Source organism: Oxyura jamaicensis, chromosome 2, assembly GCF_011077185.1.
Source record: "Oxyura jamaicensis isolate SHBP4307 breed ruddy duck chromosome 2, BPBGC_Ojam_1.0, whole genome shotgun sequence".
Classification (NCBI taxonomy): Eukaryota; Metazoa; Chordata; class Aves; order Anseriformes; family Anatidae; genus Oxyura; species Oxyura jamaicensis.
In genome coordinates this window covers 118488488-118512423 of record NC_048894.1, presented here as the reverse complement: position 1 = coordinate 118512423, position 23936 = coordinate 118488488, and the positions used below count along the sequence as shown (strand labels likewise).

The following is a 23936-nucleotide window of genomic DNA, read 5'->3' as shown; positions in this document are numbered from 1 at the left end:
CTAGTGATCTTTTCCTCAGCTTTATAAAATGTTAAATTAATTCTTATCAAACATTAGTTAAGAAACAATCTGGGATACACAGATAATAATGCAGAATGCATACTGAAGAAAAGCAACAGTAATTAGGATTTCAGAAATAGCTCCTGTGTATTCATGGTACAGTTAAACTGACAGAGGTATTGTTATCATCAAATGCATGCATCTGAAATTTATCTTCAGTACATAATCCATAAACCAGCATATCTGTCCTTCTGACAGCATGTATCAGGCAACTGTATATATGCTGGCTAACAAACACTCATTTCAGTGTATTTAGTCAAATTTCAAGTAAACCATGCTGATTTATTACAGGTTATTTCCTTGGTAAATTACTGACATCAATAACACTGATACTCAGTGAAACAAATATAACCAACATTAAAAGAAACAAAGGGTTAATCAGTCCCTTTGTCATTTGCCCATATGATTTTATTTTTCTCTACTGTGACATATCCTTATTTATTTGATACAATTCTTTTTTTTTTTTTTTTTTATTCTATTCTTTTACTAAAATATTTAAGGTGATGAAACATAGCATTAGACCTTTTTCCTCCACAACTTTTCATTAAATTACTGTCATAATGCATCTCAAAATTGTTTCCAATAATGACTGGAATGTGTTTTTCGATAATGTGCTTTTCCTTTTGCACTTATCACTTAATTACCCTTGATGATGGTGCTCCTGAAGCTTTTTCTTTAGTTATAGAATTTAAATGAACTATAAGATTAAATCCTAATAGAATCTCAGGACTCATTGTCACGACTATACACACAAATATATACATACATACATGAGTATAAACACATGTATATATATTACATGTGTGTGTATATATATGTAAACACATTTGATACTGTAAATTTGCTCTCAAGGGAGAGCCACGATGATGTTATTTTTATTATGGGAAAAGCGAACACTCTAACAAAGAGTACTCTTTACAGCATGCTCCTAGCTGTGGACACTTATTTTACTACATGTGTATGTCATACCCCTTGCAATTTGCACACTACTCCATTTCAAACATACTGTCTGGAGAAGCCGTGTCTACTCCACATGCATCCCTAGACTACATACAGCCAATTTGCGCTTTATTCTGCTCGAAGTGAACTTTGTTCTGCAAAAGACATGGCATCACAAGGAAAGTGCACCACGGGCTCAGGAAGCTACAGATATGGCCACATGGTGTAGCTCTGGTGCACACATAAGATCTGCCTGAGCTTCCACAAGAAACCAGGTGAATGTGGCCAGGGTAGCAGACAGTGCATTAAGAGACCTGACTGAAGGCAGCGTGTATTGATTCAGGCTTTGTCACAGTGCTAACCATGTTCATACAGCTTTTGGTCAGGTTGGAAGGTGAGCAGAGGGATTTTGCATCTGCCCCAAAATTTTGCTGTAGACATTACTCTGGCTGGACAGGCAGTGGCACTGGACATGTGCAACAACTTCAGAGTCCTCCACATTAAGGGGACTGAATACATTAACGCACTGGAAGTATGTCTACATTGCACAGCATAGCCTTTAAGTTTTCCACAAAGAGGGAGAACAGCCTCAGCACAAGAGGGAGTGAGCATACCCTTCTCCTCAGTAGCATGCAGCCCTATAGCCTTCCCCTGAGAGATAGTAGATAGAGATATGAATCATTGCTAGCTGAAGAGATAACTGAGCCTGGCTCTCCCCTCAGTCTCTACTTGCCCCAAGACTACTGCAGGAAAAGTAGTCATGAGTGTTTCTGTGCAAAGCTCCATCTGATAGCACCCCAGAGGACCCCTGCCCTTCAGGTATGACAGGCTGGAAGGACCAGCTCGAATGATCCTGGTGGGCACAGGTGGGAGAGAGGAGCTGAGCTGTGAAGACCAAGATGTTTCTGACCAAGGCCAGGAGCCAAATTTTAGGTGTCTGAACCTTCCAGATGAAAAAACAAAATAGGAGCTCTGGTTCTTTCAGTTTGGAAGATCACAGCATTAGCTTGAGGCCGCTGATGTGCCTGCGCTGATGTGACTCCTGGGGTTATGGCAGAGCTATCTGCTCCCTGTGTGCTGTGGCTTCATCCAACCCATGCAAGCGGTTTTCCTCTCTGTGGGCTCTTTGGTGCATGAGGTTGAGGAAGAACTGGGGAACTACACCCAGCCCTTGCCCCCAGTGGGCTCAAACACCCAAGCAGCCTGCATCTTGCCCGAGCACTATGCTACATCTGTGAAGGCTCTTCCAGACATTTGATTAGCAGCTTTTCTATGGTGAGGAAATCGCTTATGGGTGATTTGGATGTGGCCTTGCCTATAGAAGAACAGATTCCTCATGTAGAAAAGCTGCTAGCATACCTAGGGCTATGGCGTGCCTGGAAGTACAAGCCAGAAGCAATTGCTTCCAAAGCTGTATGAAATACAAGGCTGAAATCTACAGATACAGATATGCTTGTATCGATAGCAGTCATATCTTTGTTTCTACGAATACAGCGTGTAGTTTCATTGACAAATCCATTGCATTTTTAAGCTTAACCATTCCTGGAAATGAGAGTTTTGGTTAGGTTTTAGTTTTTCGGTTGTTTTTATCTTACAGTGCCCTGCATGTAGACATTTAGATTTGACCTTAATCTTGGCTGGCCACTTATCTCACAATTTCTTGCAAATGTCTATCAATTCATACAGCACCTATAACTCCATTGAAATTATATGCAAGCTCCTCTCTTACATCTGTAGCATATGCAAATCACCCCCTAAATATGCTGAAGAGGGCGTTTTTTCCCTGCATTTTGCATATCTGTTCTCTTTGCTCCAGGATTCAGAGTAGGCACATGGCTTACTAACGAGTATATATGACTCTCTGCATAAAAATCAGATGCTAAGAACTCAGAACAAAATGTAAGTACAGGAGCCAAGCTTATGTGTTTAGGAAAAGTTCCTTTTAATGAAGGTGCTGGTCAGCAGTTGGTTTGTATAAGGATCATTGGAAATAACTGTGGTTTCGTAGACATTTCTCAGTGTCCTTAAAAGGATCACAAAATGACAACTCAGTCAAAATGGAAATATTTGTAAATGTTTGAACTAAGGAGGAAAAAAAGAAGAAATGTTTTGATTCATGCTGCGGTAGCACTGATTACTGTACGTGCAATTATTCACTTTTATTTTTTTCTCATGTTCATAGCAGAGTAAAAGTGAAGAAATCCCACCAAACACCTGCAGTGAGGTCAGTATGGTAAAACAGGTTTACAAATGATCCCAGTGGACTGCTCACATGTTAAAAAAGTTTTGCAAGTGATCTGTAAATCAGCAACACTATTCCTCTAACCTTGTGTGAGCAAGGCCTCGTGAGGTCATCCCCATCTCTCCCATAATGAAGTCTGCTCATACCAGATGTGAGAAATCATCTTGGATGCAGATCACTGAGCAATCTGAAGCCAAGTGGAAATGACGACTGAATGTATTTCAAAAAATCACTACGTATGAATCTGTTGCTTTTTTTTTATTATTTATTTATTTATTTATTTATTTATTCCCAGATTTAAAAGAATCTATTCTCATTTTGAACTTTATCTGTTTTATCAGAATAAAGAGGAATGGATTCAATGCTGTAATGGAAAGACCTAGCTCTATAAACAATCAAGGGAGGGTTTCAAAACATAATGTCTCTGGTATATAAATGGCTGCTTGCCACTTACTCCATTTGGCTTTCTGCTGAGAGCACGGGCTTCATGCAAGCTAGTCTAATTGCTACAATTAGCAAAATTAAATGGCTTATTGTGTATTTAGACAATTCTTCCCACATTCTGCATTGTTACACTGCAGAATTAGTAATTACAGTGTTGAGCTTGTAAATTCATGGACACGTGTTGTGATTATTTTCATCACTCAACCCTTGTAGGGCCTCAACCTAACTAAGCTTGTTTAGCTGGATGCACAAATGCAATTCAGTCTGCTTCCCACCACGCACAGGAGCAAGAGAGGCAGCAGTAGGACCACAGCAATCTGCTGGGGTCTTTTCCTTGGCATTGTGCAGGCAGTGCAGGGGGTGCAGAGTTAAATCACAGCGTCTTAGTCACTCTGGATTACACGACTTCAAGGGCTGAGCAGAAAAAGGACGGTGGCTTTGGGAGTTAAATCACTGTCAGAGCCAACTAAAACTCAGTACAGTGCCATTTTTAAGGCTTCTAAGGAATTGTATTTTCAAGTCACAAATACTTAAAATTTTGTAATGTACTGTTCTAAAAATACAACAGGCTAGTTGTGAATATTTGCAGGCCAATAAAAAGTAAATGAATATGTTTTTGTTTTAGAATGACTGGGAGTCCCTTTCCAAAAATAGCAGCAATTTCACTTTGAACACCACTCATGAATTGCTCTTTTGGAGATATAATGATATATTAGTGAGACTATCATATATTTTAAAAAAGTGTTTAACAGTTCATATATTAAAAATTGCAGCTCCAAAACATTTTTAATTTTCCTCCTCTGCTTAAAACTTTACAAAATCAGGCAGCTGAGGCCTAACATTTAATTTTGGAAGGAAAATTTTCTCTAATCCAAGTGCTGTAGAAATTAATTAATAGAAAATTTATTGATTTGCCAATGACAATAGCATTTATATGCCATCAAGGCCAAATAACCCAAGCACAGAAACACTGTTCTAGCACAAGAAGCATATTTTAACTGACATAAACAAAAGTGGAAATGAGTTGTTTTGTTTTGTTTTGTTTTTCATTATTAAAACTGCATTAAAAAAAAAGTATTGCACATATTTTCAAATAACTCTTTAAAAAAGATTATCTTAATATAGAACAAATAACACTTCTTTTAAAATAAGACAAAAAGTTTTCTTACATTTTCTTATAAGTTTTCTGAATGAACGTGTGTATGCATTATGTCTCCTTTATGTAATTAGAGAAGTAACTACTTAAATTGCCTTTTATCTCTCTCTTTTTTTTTTTTTTTTTTTTTTTTTAGCATAAAATCCACAGCTCTCAAAATTTTAGGACTAAGTCTTTAATCATGTAAGTTACCTTCAGATTTGCTGGCAATTTTTTTGGTTCATTAGGACAACACTTACATGATATTTGCTTCTAACAAAGAGAAGTGATTGCTTTTATTTACCAGAATGTAATTACGAACCTTTTAATTTTCCTGTTAATCTGTAATGGAATTTAAAAGACCTGATTTTTTTTCCCATTATTTCAAAAACAGAAGTTATTTTATTTATTTATTTATTTATTTGCTATTGCTGTCTTAATTGAATTTTATTGATAGACCTTAAAATTGTCTGTGTTAAAAAGAATAGTGCATATTGATTAACTGTCCATAAGGCCATCGTGGGATTTCAGCGTGGACTATGTTTAATCTTGGCAAACTCTATAAAAATTCTTACAGCCTGTAAGGTGGCTGTTCACAGCAAAGCAAATCAGGAAACTATCCACATAGTCATCTGAACATTAAGATTATGATGGCCGTCCTGTTCTCAGCGCAAGTATCACTGGCATTACAAACATAACTGAGCAAGATTTTGGAGAACAGATTTTGACTCTTTATAAAATGACTTCTCCCCTTTGCAGACTGCATTCAGAAGACAAGCTGTGTATGCGTACTGCCACTGCGTATATGTATTGCCACATGTGGCGCCGTGCACTCAGAACCTGCAGTATTTTGCTTGAGATAAATTTACAAACTTTACTAAAAAATTTAAAAAAAAAAATTAAAATGATGGGAAGGTAAGGAAAGTAAATGGTAGATATTAACAAGCAAATGAACTAATAATGCCCCTGTGTCCTTCCTTCCAAAACCAAATGAGAGAAAATCAAACAAAAACACCCCAAACCTTCAGAAACCGTGCAGTGCAAGCACTGTTCCAGACTGTAACTCTTTAAATTCGGCATTAAGCAATGTTTCTTCAGTTCTGTTAGCCCCAGCCAAAGGGCTTACATCTCCAAGGAACAGTGAGACAGGTTAAGAAGGACATCAGAAGAGGACAAGGCTTGCTGGTAGCTGTGATGTTGCCCCTCTCCCCAGGAGGTGCCAGAGGGACACAAGAGCCCATGTGGAGTGAGAGCACTGCCCATGGTGCCTCACTCATGCTAGCATTCCTAAGTTACTAAAGAAGTAGCAAATATATAGAACAGTTTACAAAAGAAACCCTCACACCTTGGATTACAAAGCTTACAATTTGCTTTGTTTGCAAAGGAAAATGGCAATTTCTTTGTGTGACCCAGCATTGGATTCTGGAGTGAAGGTTCTACCAAATTTGTCTGGACAAAGGGTTTGCTCCCCAAATCCTTTTTTAAAGCAATTCTTGCAGTGGTATATTATTATTATTATTATTATTTTTTGAAAAAACATGAGAGCTTTTCTCTGTACAATCAAACATATCTGCATGGCGAGAAGGGCAATCACTTTGTACAAAGCTTTGGGTTTGAACTATCAAATAATTATTTTATTTAAAAATGATTATAGAGGCAGCTGGCCACTGCTTAATTCTAAAATACCTAAGAAACCCTTCAAAGATGAGTGTTTTCTGATCTGCACAAAGTTCCTTTAGGCTTGCAAGTTCCTGCACTTCTACAGATTTTTTTTTTTTTTTTTTTTTTGAGGAACTCGCCCCAGCAAAAATCAACAGATATTGAACACTTCACTAATTAAAAAAAGTCAACATTAAAAATGGCTAATTGAACGCATACAAATAAACAAAGGTGTGTAACCTCTGCTCTTTCATAGTACAAATATTAATAACAGGAAAGGCTGAATTTTACCCAGCAGCATATACAGCAGTGACTACACTGAATATACCTGACAGTGAAGATTAAAGTACCAGTCATCAGGTCTTCTCCATCCTGACAATGCCATTTAAAACAGTAACTCTTCAGTTCTGCTTCGCTTTCCTAAAACGGTTGGAAATAGTTATAGCAAATTGTTTCTTATGGAATTGCTTGGTGTCTTTACAAGCCACTTTCATTAGAAGCAAGATCCACGGTTTATGGAGTTTTCTAAAAGTACCCATGTAGGCTTTCATATGACATTACACTGCAAAACAAATCCATAATGTGAAAACCAGGTTTGTATCAACCTGCAGAAGCTAGTTGATAAAATTCATGGACCAATTCTTAAAATCTAAGCTATAAAGAGAATGAAATGTATTAAAAGATTTGAGGTTTATAAAAAGTAACCTTTTTATATCATATTTTTACTTTACAAAAATATTGAAATAATTCATGAGTTTTTCACTCTGCACCAGCTTTAAAAAAAATACTATCAAATTTTGACTTGCACCTTTAATGCATCTGAAAGCACCATCAGGGGATACTTTTAACATAAAGAAGGATACCATTGACTAGATTTAGGGAGGTATTTAAAACCCAAAAGCTTGCAGCAAAAGCACTCTATTACAAGAGATTCAATGTAATTTTTAGACATATCTGGAAACAAGTCTTGAACAGGCAGAAGAGGGTCTTCCACATAGCTTGGTTATATCATACTTCACTGAATATACTTACTAAGAGGTGGCTGAAAGCCTTTAAAAGACATCACTTTCACCTTGGGTGGGAAAAAACAGAGCTGTCTCTACACGTTGAGAACTGGATCTCTCTTTCCCGCTTCTTGGTCTCGTAGGGCTCATGCCACGTATTATCTGTCCCTCAGGCAATATCAGTCTTGCAGTTATACAATGTTTGGCACTAGAAGGGTATGGCATGTCACAGTCTCTTGTCACCCCTGCATACATTCACACACTGAATCATGCATTCACAGTCTTGAAACAGAAAGAAGTTTCAGTGTGTTCATCTCCTTGTAATTTCTTCTGAAATATCTGAATGGGGTCCTCCAAAAAGTTTAGAATATGAAAACTATACTTCCCTGTTCTTTTACATATATATATATTTTTTGCAAATTGAACACTGAATCATGATTATCATTTAATTTACATCACTACGTGCTAGAGCTCCTTATTTCTCCTGAAAACCATAAGTGAGCTGCATAGGATTTCTGTTGAAAGCAACATAAAGAACTTAAATTGCAGTTAAAAAGACTTTGAAATTCCACAGAAAACAAACAGTTCTGGTGGCATCTATGTTTATGAGCTAATTGATCAGAATTTAGTTTATTTTCCATTTATAACCTTACAAAGATGATGATGTATCTTTTTAATTAAGAACTATTTTGCAAACCTATTCTAACCTGAATGGTCTATTTATGGGATGTTGAAGACTATTATGCTCCTATTTTTTTTCCCAGAAACCAGTTTTAATAACAGCAACATTATGTGCTATAGTTTTGTTATTTTTGAAAAGTTTTTGTTTGTTTGTTTGTTTGTTTTTCCATTGATTATGCAAATATCAATCATTCATTTCTAAAATAAAATGCACTACTGGTTAAAGTTGAAAGCTCTGGTCAGAGCCTCCTTATTGGTTTGCTTGTAAGTACTGTGCAGTCAGTTTCATAGCAGCAATGACTCATGGGTGAGTTTTCCCAGATGGAGTAACCAATCTCTATGTGTGGGTCAGTGTTTTTTTTTTGTTTGTTTGTTTTTTGAGGCTTTCAGGTGATGCTGCTGTACCAGTGTCCTGCAGATAGACTGCACACAGTGGATCAAATGATAATCATGATGGTAGCCAGACTAAGAACACTACAGCTTGCTGCTCTACTTGTAGTATGCAGTTTAGTTAATCCTACAGCCCTACCATCAACCCCTAACTGGGACTGTAATGCCAGAGCTTCTTCAAGCTGTGTTTTTGTTTCATTTATAATGTGGTTTCATATTCCAAGCGCTCCTGGATGAGGGCATCATCTTTATACTGTAGCCGTGGAGGAGCAGGGGAACATTCAAATGCCAAGATCGCCTTCCTCAGGCTTCTGTCCAACACGTGTCTCTCCCAGGCTGGGTACCTGTTCCTGAACAGGTCGATTTTAATGACTGACTCCTCAATCCTTGGTGGCCGGGATGAAGGTGTGGATGGTGCAGTGGGTCTCACCTGAAACACAGGCACACACCCATCCCGCTCCGCGAATTTTTGATCCCGTTCACTCGTGACACTCCGGTTGTTGGAGATGGACCGAAGAGTGTTTGTTGCCACTTCTGTGGGTAGGGTGAAGGCAGCTGCAGGGTCCTCACAAGCACAGCTTGGTGACTGCCCAAACCTTGGTCCGTTGGGATGAAAGAAGGCATAGTACATTAGCATAAAAACAATGCCTGTTAAAAAGCTGCTGAACACTACGCACAGTGCTGGTATGGCAAATGCATCAGAGATTGGTGGAGCCTTGTACAGATACCAGAGAGCACTCAAGGCGGTGTTTTCCAAAAGGATCACAAAATAGTAAATGAAAAGCCTACAGCGTGTCCTTCCTTCCTTGACATTGAACCAGCTGAAGATATAGATTATCCCAACAACCATGTCGAAAACTATCTCCTCCCATTTGGTGATGCAAAACTCTGTCTCGCAGTGGACGATCCAGAAGGTCATGATGCACCAGTGGAGCACGATGAAGATCCCAAAGTACAGCTGGAAAACTGAGGCAAACAGAGCAAAAGTAATGACCCTTGCTGCAATGGTGAAGAAATGCCAGCAAAACTGGATTATAACAGCCATATAACTGATGGGTTTCTTGTCATCACGGGAGTCACGGAGAGCCTTTTGGTAGGAAGCCAGAGCCCAGGCTAGGGATACGAGAGATGCTGCAGCAGTAAGACCTAGAAGGAAACAGGAGATGCAGTTAAGGCATAATGAGTATGTCAGCACTTGGTTGAAACCAATGACATTCTTGCGGGTTTAAATGCACTCTGCTACTCAGGTTGTAAAATCTCTTCCTTCTCCTTTAGCTCAGCCAGGAATGACAAGTGGACCTCTATTAGATTTCATTGCCCTTACAAGCACACTGACGTGTTAGATACACACGAACATGAGTGGCTAGCAAACTATAATCTGAAATGCTTCTTTGGCAATTTTATATTTGAAACAAATTAATTAATTTACAATTTTGAGCAAGTCAGAAATGGATAACTCTGTCAACTGTGCAATTTAACAGACTCTGCTATGGTTATTGCATTAAAGAATATGATTTTCCTGATTTAGATAAGAAGTTCCATATAAAGCAACCAAGCCTTTCTAAGTATTTATTAATCATTAATTGCTTTTTAATTACAGTCCTGTATACAGTATACTAAATCAATAAAAATGTAAGCATATATCTAAGTCTTTCAATTAAATTAATGTAACTCCTGTTATATCAAAGTTTAATTACCTTACTTTTGCTAAGGAACAAAAATTATGCCTATTTTGATATTTTCACCATATTTTAACACAATTTTAATAAGTAGAAAATGTCAACACTTCATTTTCTCCCAATTGGAGGTTAAATTAATTGTAGAAATGTTCGAATTTTCTACTGAATTAAAATTCTGAGTAAAGATTTAATTAATAAAGCGTTATAAATTAACATTCATATAGCCCTTGTATCTCCCATATATCACAGAATTGCCTATTTATAAGACCCTGAATTATGTTTCTGAAATGCCTATCAAATATTTTTTATAAAAAGTATTCAATACAAAATTATTTCTCATGAGATTTTCATTCTCATTTTCATAATAATAATTCCTATTCCCTTGAAAATATATAAAGAGTGAAAAAAATATTTTTACAAAAACCTTTCAATACTTATTTTTGGTGTGTATTATTCGTTCTTCCTAAAGTGAGTTTGACTGCTGTTGGTAAGTTAAAAAAAAAAAAAAAAAAAAAAAGTTGCTTTGCAATTGAATCTAATTTTTAAACTAATCTGTTACTTCTATTCAGAAGTGACAATTCCATAATCCAAAATACACCTTACATTCCCATTTAAGTGGTGATATAGTTCTGAAAAATTATTCAAATGCTTAACACATATAGCATTCTGTTGAAAGGAATAATTCTTCTTTACTAGATTATTAATTTTTATTTATTTAGGACCTGTATGAATGCCTTCGATGGAAATGAAAATTGAATAGAAATGCAGAAACCCGGCCTTTGAAACATATTTGTTATTCAAATAATTTTTTGATGAATATGCTGTATACGAAGGAAAAATGTATCAAGCTTATTTTATAGTTAAAACCGGTTTATTAACAGAGAAAATTTTATTAACAGTTAATGAATGAATTCATAGCCCATAAAAAACAATGACATTTCAGTTTACTTGATTTCTAAGTACTTTGAGCTAGTTATTAAAGTAAATAAATCTAAAATAAATAAAACATTTTTTGTCTGCTGTTAAAAGCTGTTTAATTATTTCAGCAAACTTTGGATGTGGATGAATAGTAGATTTCCTCCCCCTCCAATAGCTTTCTTTAGTACCTAACCATCAAGAATATATTACTTAAATGTTAGAAATTTTATGCATATTTTATTAATATACAGTGGTAAATTTAAGCCTACATATATATATTACCATTCACTTTTGAAAAAAAATAAAACAGAAAAATGTAGGTTATGGAAATGATGCCTGATTCTGAAGGAAAAAAAAAAGTTTATTTATTTAAGCAATCCACCTGGCTTAACCCAGTAAGATTTTGCTCAGTAAATAGTATACAGGGGTTCATTGCTTTCAGGAGGGATGGTTTTTGCCAATGTTTCTCCCTCAGTCACTTGCAAGGCGCTAATTATATGCTCCTATGAATCCATGAATTTAAAAAGCCTTAAAAAAAATAAGATTAAAAAAAATGTAAGCAGTACTACAAAACATACTTAGGATTCCATAAAACATCATCATTCTTCCTGCATAGATGTCTGTATGCCAAAACACTAACATTACTTCTGTAATCCTCCTTCACACCAAGAATAAGCAATCAATGAGTAAGACAGGAAGAAGACATGGTATAAATTGTATTTTCATTTCTGATCTGTACATTTGGTTTTCATGCTGGGCTGCCTTTCAGTGACCATTATCTCTGGAGACAACATTAACACATGAAAATGTAGATTCTCGTGTTCCTATAGGAATGCCTGAAGTATTTCTGAAAAAACACAGTTCATTTCCCTTATGAAATGAAAAGTTTGGAAAAGTAGATAAATAGGATAAAGGATAAGAGATTCTTTCAATACAATTGAGCCAGTCTGAGCAAGAGCTCAAAAATAGCATTATCAGCACAGAAAATAATAATGTGAGAGAGAAATCCATACATTTTCTTTGCAGATCTAACTTAAATGACCTCACACGCTCCCCCAGAGGTTTGTACAGATATCATCAGTTTTGCATTAGGAGGTGTAAAATCATTCATTAATGTGCACAGAATGTTCCAGATAAAATGTTAAAATTCATAGGAATTTCCAATGTTCTAATGCTAATTAATTCACAGTCATTTTCTGTGACAGAAAGAGGCAAGTACAATAGCAAGGTAAGTCAGTTATTTAAATAGTCATTAATAGGGAAACATTCTTGGCTTTTACAGAACAAACTCAGGGATACTGACATAATACAAGAGGGAAATGGTGACAAGGGAATGCACAAAAGGAAAGAAATACAGCTTAAAGCAGTATGCATCTACTCTTGCGCTATTGTGTTAATGGTGTTAGAGATAAAGAGTTAAGAGATAAAGAGTTAAGACTAAAGGCTTCATGGACATCATCCATTTTTCTTTATTGATTAGACCAATTATTATTTTTAAAATAATATTAATAATGGGATAATTTAGAAGTGAGGCAAATGGCAGTTTGCTATTAAAGAGGTTTCATAATATAAACAATTCACTGGGAATGGTTAGCAATAAACTGAATTACTGTAGAACTGAATGGATAATTAATTAATTAGAACATATCAATGCTTTTTTTTTTTTTTTTTTTTTTTTTTTTTTGAGCATGTGTTCATAAAATTCTCCCTGTCCATATTTCAAAATAATTACTAACAAAAGTTTAAGGGCACTGAAATGGCATCAGGAAAAAAGGAGAGGATTTTCAATAGTCCTAAGGGAAGAAAAATAATTTGTGACAAAGGAGATGGTTTAACCTTAGCAGTTGCGAAGGCTTAGTTGCCATTTAGAAATGAGCAGACAAGACTGGAGCCAGTTTTGTGGAGCCTAAGTTCATAAAGAACAAGCATGGGTTTTCCTTTCAGGTTCGGCACTGACTCTTCAGGCACCAGTGCAGCTTTCTGGTGTATTTCACAGTCTCATATTTCAGTCTTGTATTAAGGGTCTTGATCTTGGAAATCAAGATTAACTAGCCATTCTAAGTGAATAAATACTCAAAAAGTATGTACTCAACCATTACAGACTATTAAAAGTTCGGGAAAGTATAAATTCCTTAACTGCCCTTGTGAAACATGAAAGTATGTTCCTGTTTCTTCATTTCTGAAGTTGAACCTTCAATTTGTTTCCACAGGATGTGATTTGGTCTCTTTAGTTCTGACCTGAAGAGGAAACTGGCTTTGAACAGGAAAAAGATTACTTCAAATACTACATGAGGCAAGTGATGCTTTTGTTTGTTTCTAAAATGTATATCTGAAAAAATCTGAATAACAGCTAATTGTGAGCTTCCCTACCCATTGCAAGCCTTTGTAGCCTTTGTAGTTTACCCTACATACAATAGTTTCAATGGTGAGAATAGCCAGTAAAATATTGTATTAGCACAACTTTCTGCTAGGAGCCAATTAGAATCTGTTCTGAGTGAAAAAGGCAATTTTTTTTTTTTTTTTTTTTTTTTTTTCTGTTAAGAGTTTAGCATTACTTAATTATATTAACTGTGTAAAGGAATGACAACTTCACAATCACAAATGACTTTCAGCTTTCAGATGTCCTTGAGGTAGTGCACTTCCTATTTGGAAACACAGAGCAGAATTGCCTTGATAGAACAATGATGTCTTTCCCTGGAAATAAGTCATTTCTCCGTATGAGAGATGTTCTTTCATCTTGAGGGTTTGTCATGTATGTATTGGTACTGTAAATATAATTAATAATAAACAACAACAAACTACACCTCATTAAAGACAAGATAAAAGCCACTAACATGTTTTTCACAAATGAAAGCAAACAAAGGGAAAAGAGATTGTATACAGAACTGGATACATTTACAAATGTGATATTATTTCAGGGAAACAAGCTCAAATAGCTACAGGAGTGCTAATGAAGTTCTCCTCAATAGTTTTTGTGAGAAATCTGACTGAAATGTTTTGTTCAAGAGTAATCCAAATAGAATTACTCACAACAGATAGGGATTTCCATACTACATCTCTGCTTGACAATCACAACTTAATTGTATCCTGCTGACACCTCTGCCTTTGCATTATAGCTCTTCCAAACATGTAAAATTTATTTAACTTTGAGGAAAGCTATTCAATGTCTAAGCAGTATATACAATTTACTGATTTGTATTTTCCTTCTTCTCCCACAATATGATCTTTAGACTTGAGTATAAATGAAAAAATCTGTCTCATTCTCATGGCAATTTTATCTTATTCCTGATTTGTATTTGAGTGCATTTGAAAGCTAACTCAGATTCACAAACTACTTTTAATCTAATTGCATTGGTCCATAAAGCCTCTATATAATAAGCAGAGAATACCTCAGGACAGCTGAAAACATTACAAGTTAATGAATTGATTAGAGAAAGTGCTCCTTGACATAAAACCTGATTTCAGAAATCTAATGATTGCCTTTGCTTCTCTCTCTGCTTCATCCTCATTTTTAAACTTGTACTCATCTTGTCATTTCCAGGAGTAAATTCATGCTAAAAACAGGAATAATAAGCACAGCAGGACATCTGGGAATGACAACTTTGCCTGAGATCTGGAACTATGAAATATTTTTAAAGGAAACCTATTTTTATGAGCCTCCTACCCAGTTGGAGAAGTGACAAAACATGCAACCAAGCTTCCAGGTGCTTCACTGAAACAAAGCCAAGAATCTATAACACACAGAGTTTGTCTTCAGGCCCTAATCCTGTAGGAAACAGTATATCACCACTACTCCCCTCCAGCTTCATAAAATGATTTGCTATATTTACACAGCCTTTACCAGGCTGTTCTGTGAATACTTGTGGAGGCCTTGCAGACAGCCCAGCAATAGTCTGTGGGTTTCTGCACTAATTCTTTTATTCCCATGCATTAGCATGGCAAGGTACAATGTGGTATATATACTGTACAGTCACATGTGGTTTAGTAGACAGGTCACTTTGCATGCTCCAGGGACAGTTTATGGTCATATCTGGGACTGTGTGTTCAGGTTCTCAGTGTGTGTTTCACACTTATGGGTCTTGTTCTCTGACCAAGACTGTGAGATAAAACCTACAGATGAACCTTTGCTATTATCTGAAGGGATAACAACCCAAACTCTTGCCCTCACCTGGGTTATTTTTCCCTTGGTGACTGCAGGTGTGGGCTGCTGGGATAAGATCACAGAATTACAGAATTGTAGGGGTTGGAAGGGACCTCGAAAGATCATCAGGTCCAACCCCTCTGCCAAAGCAGATATAGCAGATAGTAAATCAGTTCTGCCTGGCTCCAGATGGCTTTTATGTAGCAGACCAGGCTTCACGGCTAGGAATATTTCATGTACAAGGATCCTTGCTGACACAGTCTTTGCCAGCACATTTTTTTATTTTATTTTTTTATTTTATTTTATTTTATTTTTTCCAGGAAAGGGAAATGCCACTAGCTAAATGTCCGCAGACAGATCTAACCCCCTAAATATGAAGGACAGTGACCTTAACCTACCTGTCTGTACTCTAAGGCTTTGTGGCCTTGTTATCATGAACAGGTTCCAGGGTTATTCAGTAAGCATGTTGGTGAGAAAATCCTACTCTTTCCCATACTGGCAAGCTAGTCTTATATTAGCTGTCTTTGCTTATAGTCTTTCTGTGCAATTGAAACAAAATGCTTGAGGTCAGAAAAGGATTTTTATTTTTATTTATTTATTTATTTATTTCCTTACTGGCCACTGATGGTGCCTAGATAGAAGAGGCACCTTACTGAAATACTCAGTTTCTATAGTTTTGTTTAGACCGTTCACTACCTACAACCATGGCAGTGAAAGTTTTTGAGAGTGTGTCTCCTGTAGCTCATACTTCCAGTGTTTGCCAGTGGTTACAATTACAACTGAGGATGTTCAAGGTAATATAGAGGGTTTCATCATCTCACTTTCCAAAATATTCTTTAACTTTCTCCTGCTGCATACTGGGGTGGGGTAATGCTGTGTGGGGGATGAGAGGAACACTTCCCCATTGAGATGTAAATGGGATTTATGCTTAATATTACTTCTCTTAGCATGCTCAGTAAAGCTTAGAGAACATGTTAGCATATATAAGAATAGCTTCTCCCATGCAGCTGCTTTCTACAGATACTTCCTGATGAGACAACTTCCAGCTCTTTCTTTAATTTAGCTCTCCACAGCAACTCATCTTTGCCCTGGAAGCCTAGGAACATTATATATATTAAATCAGTTACAGTCAATCTTACTCATTCAACAGACTCCTAATCTTTTTCCAGTGGTGGTTCAGATTCAGTGTGCAAGACCAAGGTCAACTGCCAAAAGGTTGGCTTATTGTGCATGCCTTTAGCAGAACCTCGGGGTCTGTACCAGACACCTCCCTAACGGTTTGGCTCTGGCTGCTCTCAAGGTCATATCCACCTTAACAAATCTAACTGTTAGATATACTGTTGAGATACTTCTGCTGATCACAACTTTAAACAGGCCCAAAGGTATACCTGAATGGTGATCATAATTTCATTTCAAGTTAATATGAACAAGTCTCCCTTTTCCTCTCCCCCAGTTCCAAACTATGTCTTTTACATGAATTTTGTTGTTATTATCTCAGAATTTATTTTGGAAACTATGAATAAAATCTACTATATATAAAAAATAATAAAAAACCAACAACTCAACTTAGCATGCAGGGACCACAGGGACTATTAAAGCTGAATTGTTCTTGTCTTTTTTTGGGACTTTTCTTCACAGGAAGCTAATGATAAAGGGTTTTGGGGCACAGCAACTAAAAGCTCTGATACCACCTCATCAGTCTGTAAAGGTAATTGACACACTGCTGGAATATGCTAACAAATGCCAGTTACCAGGTGAGTGAACATGCTGGATGATCTCTCTCACAAATGTTTTCCTAATATTTATTAGTTTCTTGCTCTCCTAAAGCATTATAAGTTAAAATTCAGGAGTCCTTATTAGCCACTAATGAAGTCCAGTCCTTCACAGACAGTGACAACTATTGGGTGCTCAAGTATGTCACGCAGTCTGCACACTGCCAGGCTTGGCAAGACAGCTTGAAATAATTTGGAGTGTTGGTAAGCTAAACTTAGACTTCTGTACTCTCACAGCTAGACTCCTTCTTGCCTGTTAGGTAATTTGGAATCTTTATATTCCAGTGAAGTATGTGCAGCATAAACATACCCACTGACTTCAGGCTCATTTCCATGATTAACACATTTCTTCTGAGGCAAAAAAGTACTTTTGACATCTTGAAGCTGCTGCAAGGAGTTTATAGAAATCAAGGGATTATCTGGAGAGTGCAGCAACCCTGAGCAGAGCAGAACCCCTGCCACTACCTCTTGAAGAGAAACATCATGACAGCTTATTGCTATCCTACAGATATGGCACCATCTACGGGAGAAGGGTCCATCTGCACTGCTTGGTTCTGTAAGCTGCACAGCTGGACACCTTCCATAAAGTCAATGGCAGAAACAGTAGCACCTCTCCCTGCTAGCCTAACAGGGGAAAGAGAAAATGGTGTACTCTAGTAGACACATAAAACATTCCGTTAAAACATATCAGAATTTATGGATATTTTCATATTCCTAAAGAAAATCTACATTAAAGAAAGAACATTGTGCTTAGTCTACAACAGAGGATGAACAGGGAGGAAAGTATTATTAGCATTTTATGCTTTCTTTTGCAAAGTCACTGTAGTAAATTTTCTCTAGGTTTGTATGCAGGCTTTTCCAGCTCAGAGCCAGAGGCTGCTTGCTCTAGGTGTGGACTGAGCCCATATATCAAAAGTTGTCAGGAAAGTAAAACTTCAAAATAATAATTCTTAAAGCAACAATTAAAAACGACAGAACAAAAAACTATACACATTTTTGAAGGAAATCAGTTAAAGTGAAAATGTGGCGATACTAAAAATCGTATTCATTTCCCAACCAATCCTACATAAAACTGTTTTCCAAAGTACTGGGAGTTTTTTGCAAGTGGGGGGAGAGGCTGCAGGGTTGGCCTCAATGAGAAGACACCAGAAGCTGTCTTGTGCCAGACACAGCTAGTTCTAGCCAGCTCCAACACAGCCACCGCAGGACACAGCTGAGCCCATCAGCCAAGCTGGCAGTGCCTCTGTGGAAACATATTTTAAAAAGGGTAAAAATGTCAGATAGGCTGAGGAGAGGAAAAGAAAGGAGAATGGAAACAGCAGTCTGAACATCATAGTTTAAGAAGGAGGAGAGCAGTAGTGTGAGCTCACACTGCAGCCTCTGGAGGACCCCGCACCACAGCAGCTGAATACGTCCTGAAGGAAAATGCAGCCTGGGGAGGATGAACTCTGTAGGAGCTTTTCCTAAAGGAACTGCAGCCTGTGAGGGGCACCCATGCTGGAGCAGAGGAAAAGTGTGAGGAGGAAGGAGTAGGAGAGGCAAGCTGTTATGAACTGACCACAACTCCCTTTCTCCATCCACCTGTGCCATGTGGCAGAGAGGAGGAGGAACAGTTGGGAACAAACGAGTAAAACCTTGTTAAAAGAGGGTGTGGGGGAAGGCATTGTTTTAGTTTGTCTTTGTGTCTCCCAATCCAAATCTATTTTTTCAATAACTTTTCAAAAAGCTGAATCTGTTTTGCCTGTGATGGTAACTGGTAAGGGATCTCCCCGTCTTTATCTCAACCCACAGACTTTTTCATCATGTTTTCTTCCCCGGCACTGTAAGTTAGCAGCTGGGTGGGCGTCTAGCAGGTCAACCCACCACATCACTGCAATATATTTCTGCATGCACAAACCACACCTGTAGTTATTGAAAAGTGACATTCAGGCTTCAGGGACCAGGCTGTACCTGTTCTTTCAGGACTATTCAAGAAAAAGACTTTTTCCTTGCACAGGAATACCTAGCAACATACCTCAAATTCTGTAAACCTTTCCTCTGAAGTGTTTTCTGCTACCTGCCAGCTTCCCATAAGGCACTGGTCACCTCATACAATGGATATCGGAGACTTTCAAAACTGCCACATGATTTCCTAAGATTTAGTTAGATGATGTGGGAGCAGAATGCACCTAATACCCAGGAAGACTGGAAAGTTACTACAATATCAGTGTTTCTTCTTCTGTAGAGAAAAGTGTGAATTCTGGAAAAAGGAACTATGTATCAACATTTTTTTTTGTTTTAATTTAACAGTCACAATAAATTTACTGTCTTCTTTCAGTGAAACATGCACAAAATTTGATACCTAAGTAATGCATTTCATATATATATATCTTTAAAGTGAGATAGTATGATAGAGTACAAAACAAACCACAGAGCTTTGCCTCACAAACAAAGAGTGAATACCATACTTGTTTTAAAGTAGGGGTATAATAATTCAAAAGTTTAAAATAAGAGTGAAAAACATTCCAAGGGTTATTTACTTTCACTTTAAAAATGCACTTTTCCTTTTTTTTTTTTTTTTTTTTTTTTTTTTCCCAGCCTAACTCCATCTACCTATGGTATTCAGTCAGTAATTTGGCTGAAGTTCTATAGAGTTTACATGACTTGAGTGTAATGTTTCATGGACCTTCAGAATTTTAAAAGCAAAGGTTTCTAGGACATCAGTTTGTTCACTTGTTCACTTAGGAGCCCTCAATACCTTTGAAATAACATAACACAGGGCATCCTGAGAGATATGTAAGTTATCATTGAGTAGCATTGCTCAAGATATGATGGTGCTTCAGAGATTAGGGTATTTATCTACAAAGACTCAATATTTAGTAGTATTTCCAAGTAACTGTTTTTAAATGAATAGAACATTTATGTGTCCAGATATGTAAAGACTAAACACTGGAAGAGAAACACTTTGAAAGTCCCATCATATATAGCCTTAGAATGACTGCTTAGAGCATTTTCCTGGTAGCTCTAAGGCTCTTTATCATCTGTTAGCCATCATATGCCTAAATGAATATCACAGAAATATCAAGAGCATTGGCAAAGCGAGTTTAAAACAAATGTTAGATGCCCAAAGACAATATTCATAAGCCTGAAAAGAGACGGTGAAATATACATGTTGTTACTATTAACTAAGCTTTCTGATATTTTCTAACAGCCTCCCACAAACAAAAGAGTTTGAAATGATCATACTGGCTGCAATATGGTGGCACAGTCAGGAACAGCATTTGGCTGATCCAAACTTTCTACCTCTTTTAAAGTATTTTTTCAAGATATTATGAATGTCATAAAATACGCATACCGGTGTTACACTAGCTCTAGAAATGTCTATTAAATTTTGGGAAAGGAAGGGATAAATCAATATTTCAAATACAGCAGAGATTTTTTTTATTATTATTATTTCTTCTCAGATACTGTACTAGCAGCAGCCAACATCCAACACAGAGAAGACTAGAAGCCAAGATATACTTTGTCATGAAAAATATTCAAAATACCTTGTACAAAGTCTTATCAAAAATCCATAGCATGGGACCAGCTCACTGGCAATGAAACACTGACTACATGCATGAGCATGAGGCCATTACTCCCCTTAAATCTCCTCAAACTGTAAGTCTAGGATTGGTTTTCCGTGGTTTGTAAGCTTGTATTGACTTTCTGAAAGGGGATAAATTTCTCCCTCATTGAACATCTCATGGTTTTCGTACTTGCTCATTAAAGTTAGTCTGAAGTTAGTAAATTATATGACACAATTTGTCTAAGAAATATTATATAAATAATATTTTTTCTGCGTTTACTTTTTTAAGCTTATCTAAGCTTTTCAGCTCTGAAGAGATGCTGAGGATAATGCCTGATATGGTGCTTTGGGACAAAAGGCAATTAGCATCACTCCGAAAAGGAAATTGATTTAACATTTGTGCAATCCTTAGCAAAGGGAAAACTGGAATTGCTAGCTTTGTATGGTACATGTTGCTATTTAAGTTTCCCCTGGATCAAACTGAGATAATAAATTCTCACTCTTCGTTATGTTTCTTTCACTTTGACAGACTTCATATACTTTTTTTTTTTTTTTCACAATAATTTGTTTAATTTGTTAAATAGATTTTTTTTCCTGTTAATGGAAAACCAATCACTAACCTTCTTGCCTCCTTCCCAAAACAAAATCTATATATTCACCTACTGTGCAGATAATGTAAATGGAAGAAAAATCTAAATGATCTGAGGAACATTCAATGTATTCTGGGGAGTTTGGAGATTAATTCTGGCTCTAGCTCATGCCCAATTTTGGGTTATTTTAGGTATCATGTTTATATCTTTGTCTTCAATATCAATTTTAAGGATATTAATTACTAGTAAGGAAGCCCTCCAGCTATATACTTTTACCTATCTCTGATATATCTAGATAAGTCTACATGATATCTGTTGGTAAATATTATGTATCTCTGTACAATTTATATGTATGATATATTTAGATTTAGGTACATAGACACATAAACTGGCATAATTTGAAGCCTCCAAGTAAAATAATAACTCAGCACTTCCTCTGAAAATCCTTTTCATTATTTAATTGTGGTTTGTGTTAAAAATTGCACCCCACCACAAGATTAAATTAGTCTAATTTCAATTTCTGATGTTTGTCTAGAAGATTGAGAAATCTTCTTCCCTGTTACAAGCTCTTTTTATTTTTATTTTTGTGTTTGTGTGTGCAAGTACCCATAGATAATGACTGACTTACTTAAACCTTTTTCCAATATTCTCAGTCCCTTAGAGTCTTAATATTCCAATGGTTGATTAGGTTATTAATTGCCTCTGAGATGTTTTTGTTCCCCTCCTTATAATTTCCTTCAGTAGCTCCATTCTGAGTCACAGAACAGAGCACAGGCTTTTAACAGTGGTCCTCTTAATGGTGTTCACAGTGGTGTGATCACTTCAACACGTTTGCTGTGTATCTTCCTTCTACATCCATGGATAAAAAGAAGACTCAAAGCCATAACTTGACAATGAGAAAGCTGTTCTCTCTACTGATTACTATGTTATCTTCTGAATCACTGTTTTTCAGGACAGTCATTCTCCCTTTCTGTAAGTATAGTCTGTGTTTCTGATTCCCAAATACATTTTTCTGTACTAAAACATATTTAATTGGATGTGATAATTTTAAGAAATTATTCAGATTGACTTATGACTGTAATCTGTCCTACTCTCTATTTACTACCCTCACCCTGCAAAAACTGGGAAAACTTAGCCAGTCAATGGAAACCCAGCCAGCTAATATTACATTTTGTCATTTGGAAAATTTATAATGCTATCAAACAAGACAAGGGCAAGGACAAATGTTTGGTAAGTACTGCTAAGCATTTCCTCACTCATTCTTTCTTAGGTTTCATGTCCATCGAAATGGCAGCTTTTCAATTCATTTAATATCAACCCTCCACTTGCTACTTCAAATCAAGATCTCATGATTTTAAGTCCCATGAACTTAACCACTAAAGAAATACATTTTTCATTAGAATTGTTTTTATAATTCTAACTTGTAAGATTGTCAATGAAAGATAACAAGTCTGGGTAACTAGACCTAGGCTTCGTAAAAGAAGAATTCTTCAAAATTGCAGAATATCAAGCCTCTAATTCTTTGCTACCTGGGTATCCAGTTAACCTCTCTAATATATTAAACCATATTGATGTCAGGCTAATCTATACTAATTTTTATCTCTCTGTACTTTTACCATTTCTTTAGTTATCTGCACATCAGTCTGATCCATGTTAATTTTTAAAAAGTGATCAACTGATTTAAACAGATTTTAACACAAATAGATGTCTCAAAGATATTAAGTTCTGTTAAACAGGGGGAAAACAACATCTAGAGAATGGTCCAAATAAGCATTCCCACTGAAAGGAAGACTACAGGCATTTTTGTGACTGAATTTCAGGCATTTTTGTGACTTTAGGCATTTTTATTCCAAGAGCAGGGGACCAATTAGTGCGTGGACGTGTGCCTGGCAGCTGGCAAATCCACATCGATATGTCTTTGAGCTAACATCAGCAGATACCGAATTTTACACAGCCAAACCCAGAGTCTTGAGAGAGAACTGGAAACAAGGCAGGGATTGAACAGTACAGTGTGGCAATCCAAGGGATCTTAGTAAAAAATGATGTAATTTGAGGGCAGTGGTTAAGGATATAGTGGGTGTAGGAGATACTGTGAGAGACAACTATGAGGACATTATGTGTTTATTACTACAGTAGGGATAGAAAGAAACCAGTAGGAATCTTTATTTTTTCTTCATTATTTTTGCTGCTTGAAGAACCTATGAAATTATATTAATAGGCACCCTGCTCTTCTGGAATTTATGTGCTTCTCCAAAATCTTATTAACAATGAATGCTCCAGTCTATATACAACTAAAACAGGATCATAGAAGCTGGAGACAGTATAGCTCTGGCTAAGAATAGGGAAAAAAAGAAAAAGAAAAAGAAAAAGAAAAAGAAAAAGAAAAAGAAAAAGAAAAAGAAAAAAAGAAAAAGAAAAAAAGAAAAAGAAAAAGGAAAAAGAAAAAAGAGGGCTCTGTAACTGCTGTAACTGGAAATCAAAGTCTCTCCAGCCAATTAAAAATATAGTTATTCCTTGGAAAACAGGAAAAAAATAGCCTTCTTAGCCATGCCACAGCTGCCAAATAAAGAATGAGAGTCATCACTGTAAAAATCAAACATCATACTTCAGGTAACATAGAAATATAATCTGTATGATTATAGATTGTCCCTAATTTTTTTTTGTGTTATGATAGCCATAATAAGCTATTGTGATGGTTTCGCTCGGGTGGGTGACCGAGCTCCACCACAACCGCT

General features: G+C 36.5%; 1 protein-coding gene across 1 annotated transcript in view; it reads right to left on the bottom strand.

Annotated features, from left to right (window-relative positions):
• Nucleotides 1–3525: 3525 nt before the first annotated feature.
• The window catches only part of XKR4 (XK related 4), a 224548-nt gene continuing 204137 nt past the window's right edge, over nucleotides 3526–23936 (bottom strand). The window contains exon 3 of the mRNA XM_035317386.1: nucleotides 3526–9700. Within this exon, the coding sequence (XP_035173277.1) occupies nucleotides 8754–9700 (947 nt within the window). The 3' untranslated portion in view covers nucleotides 3526–8753. The remainder of the gene's footprint in view (nucleotides 9701–23936) is intronic.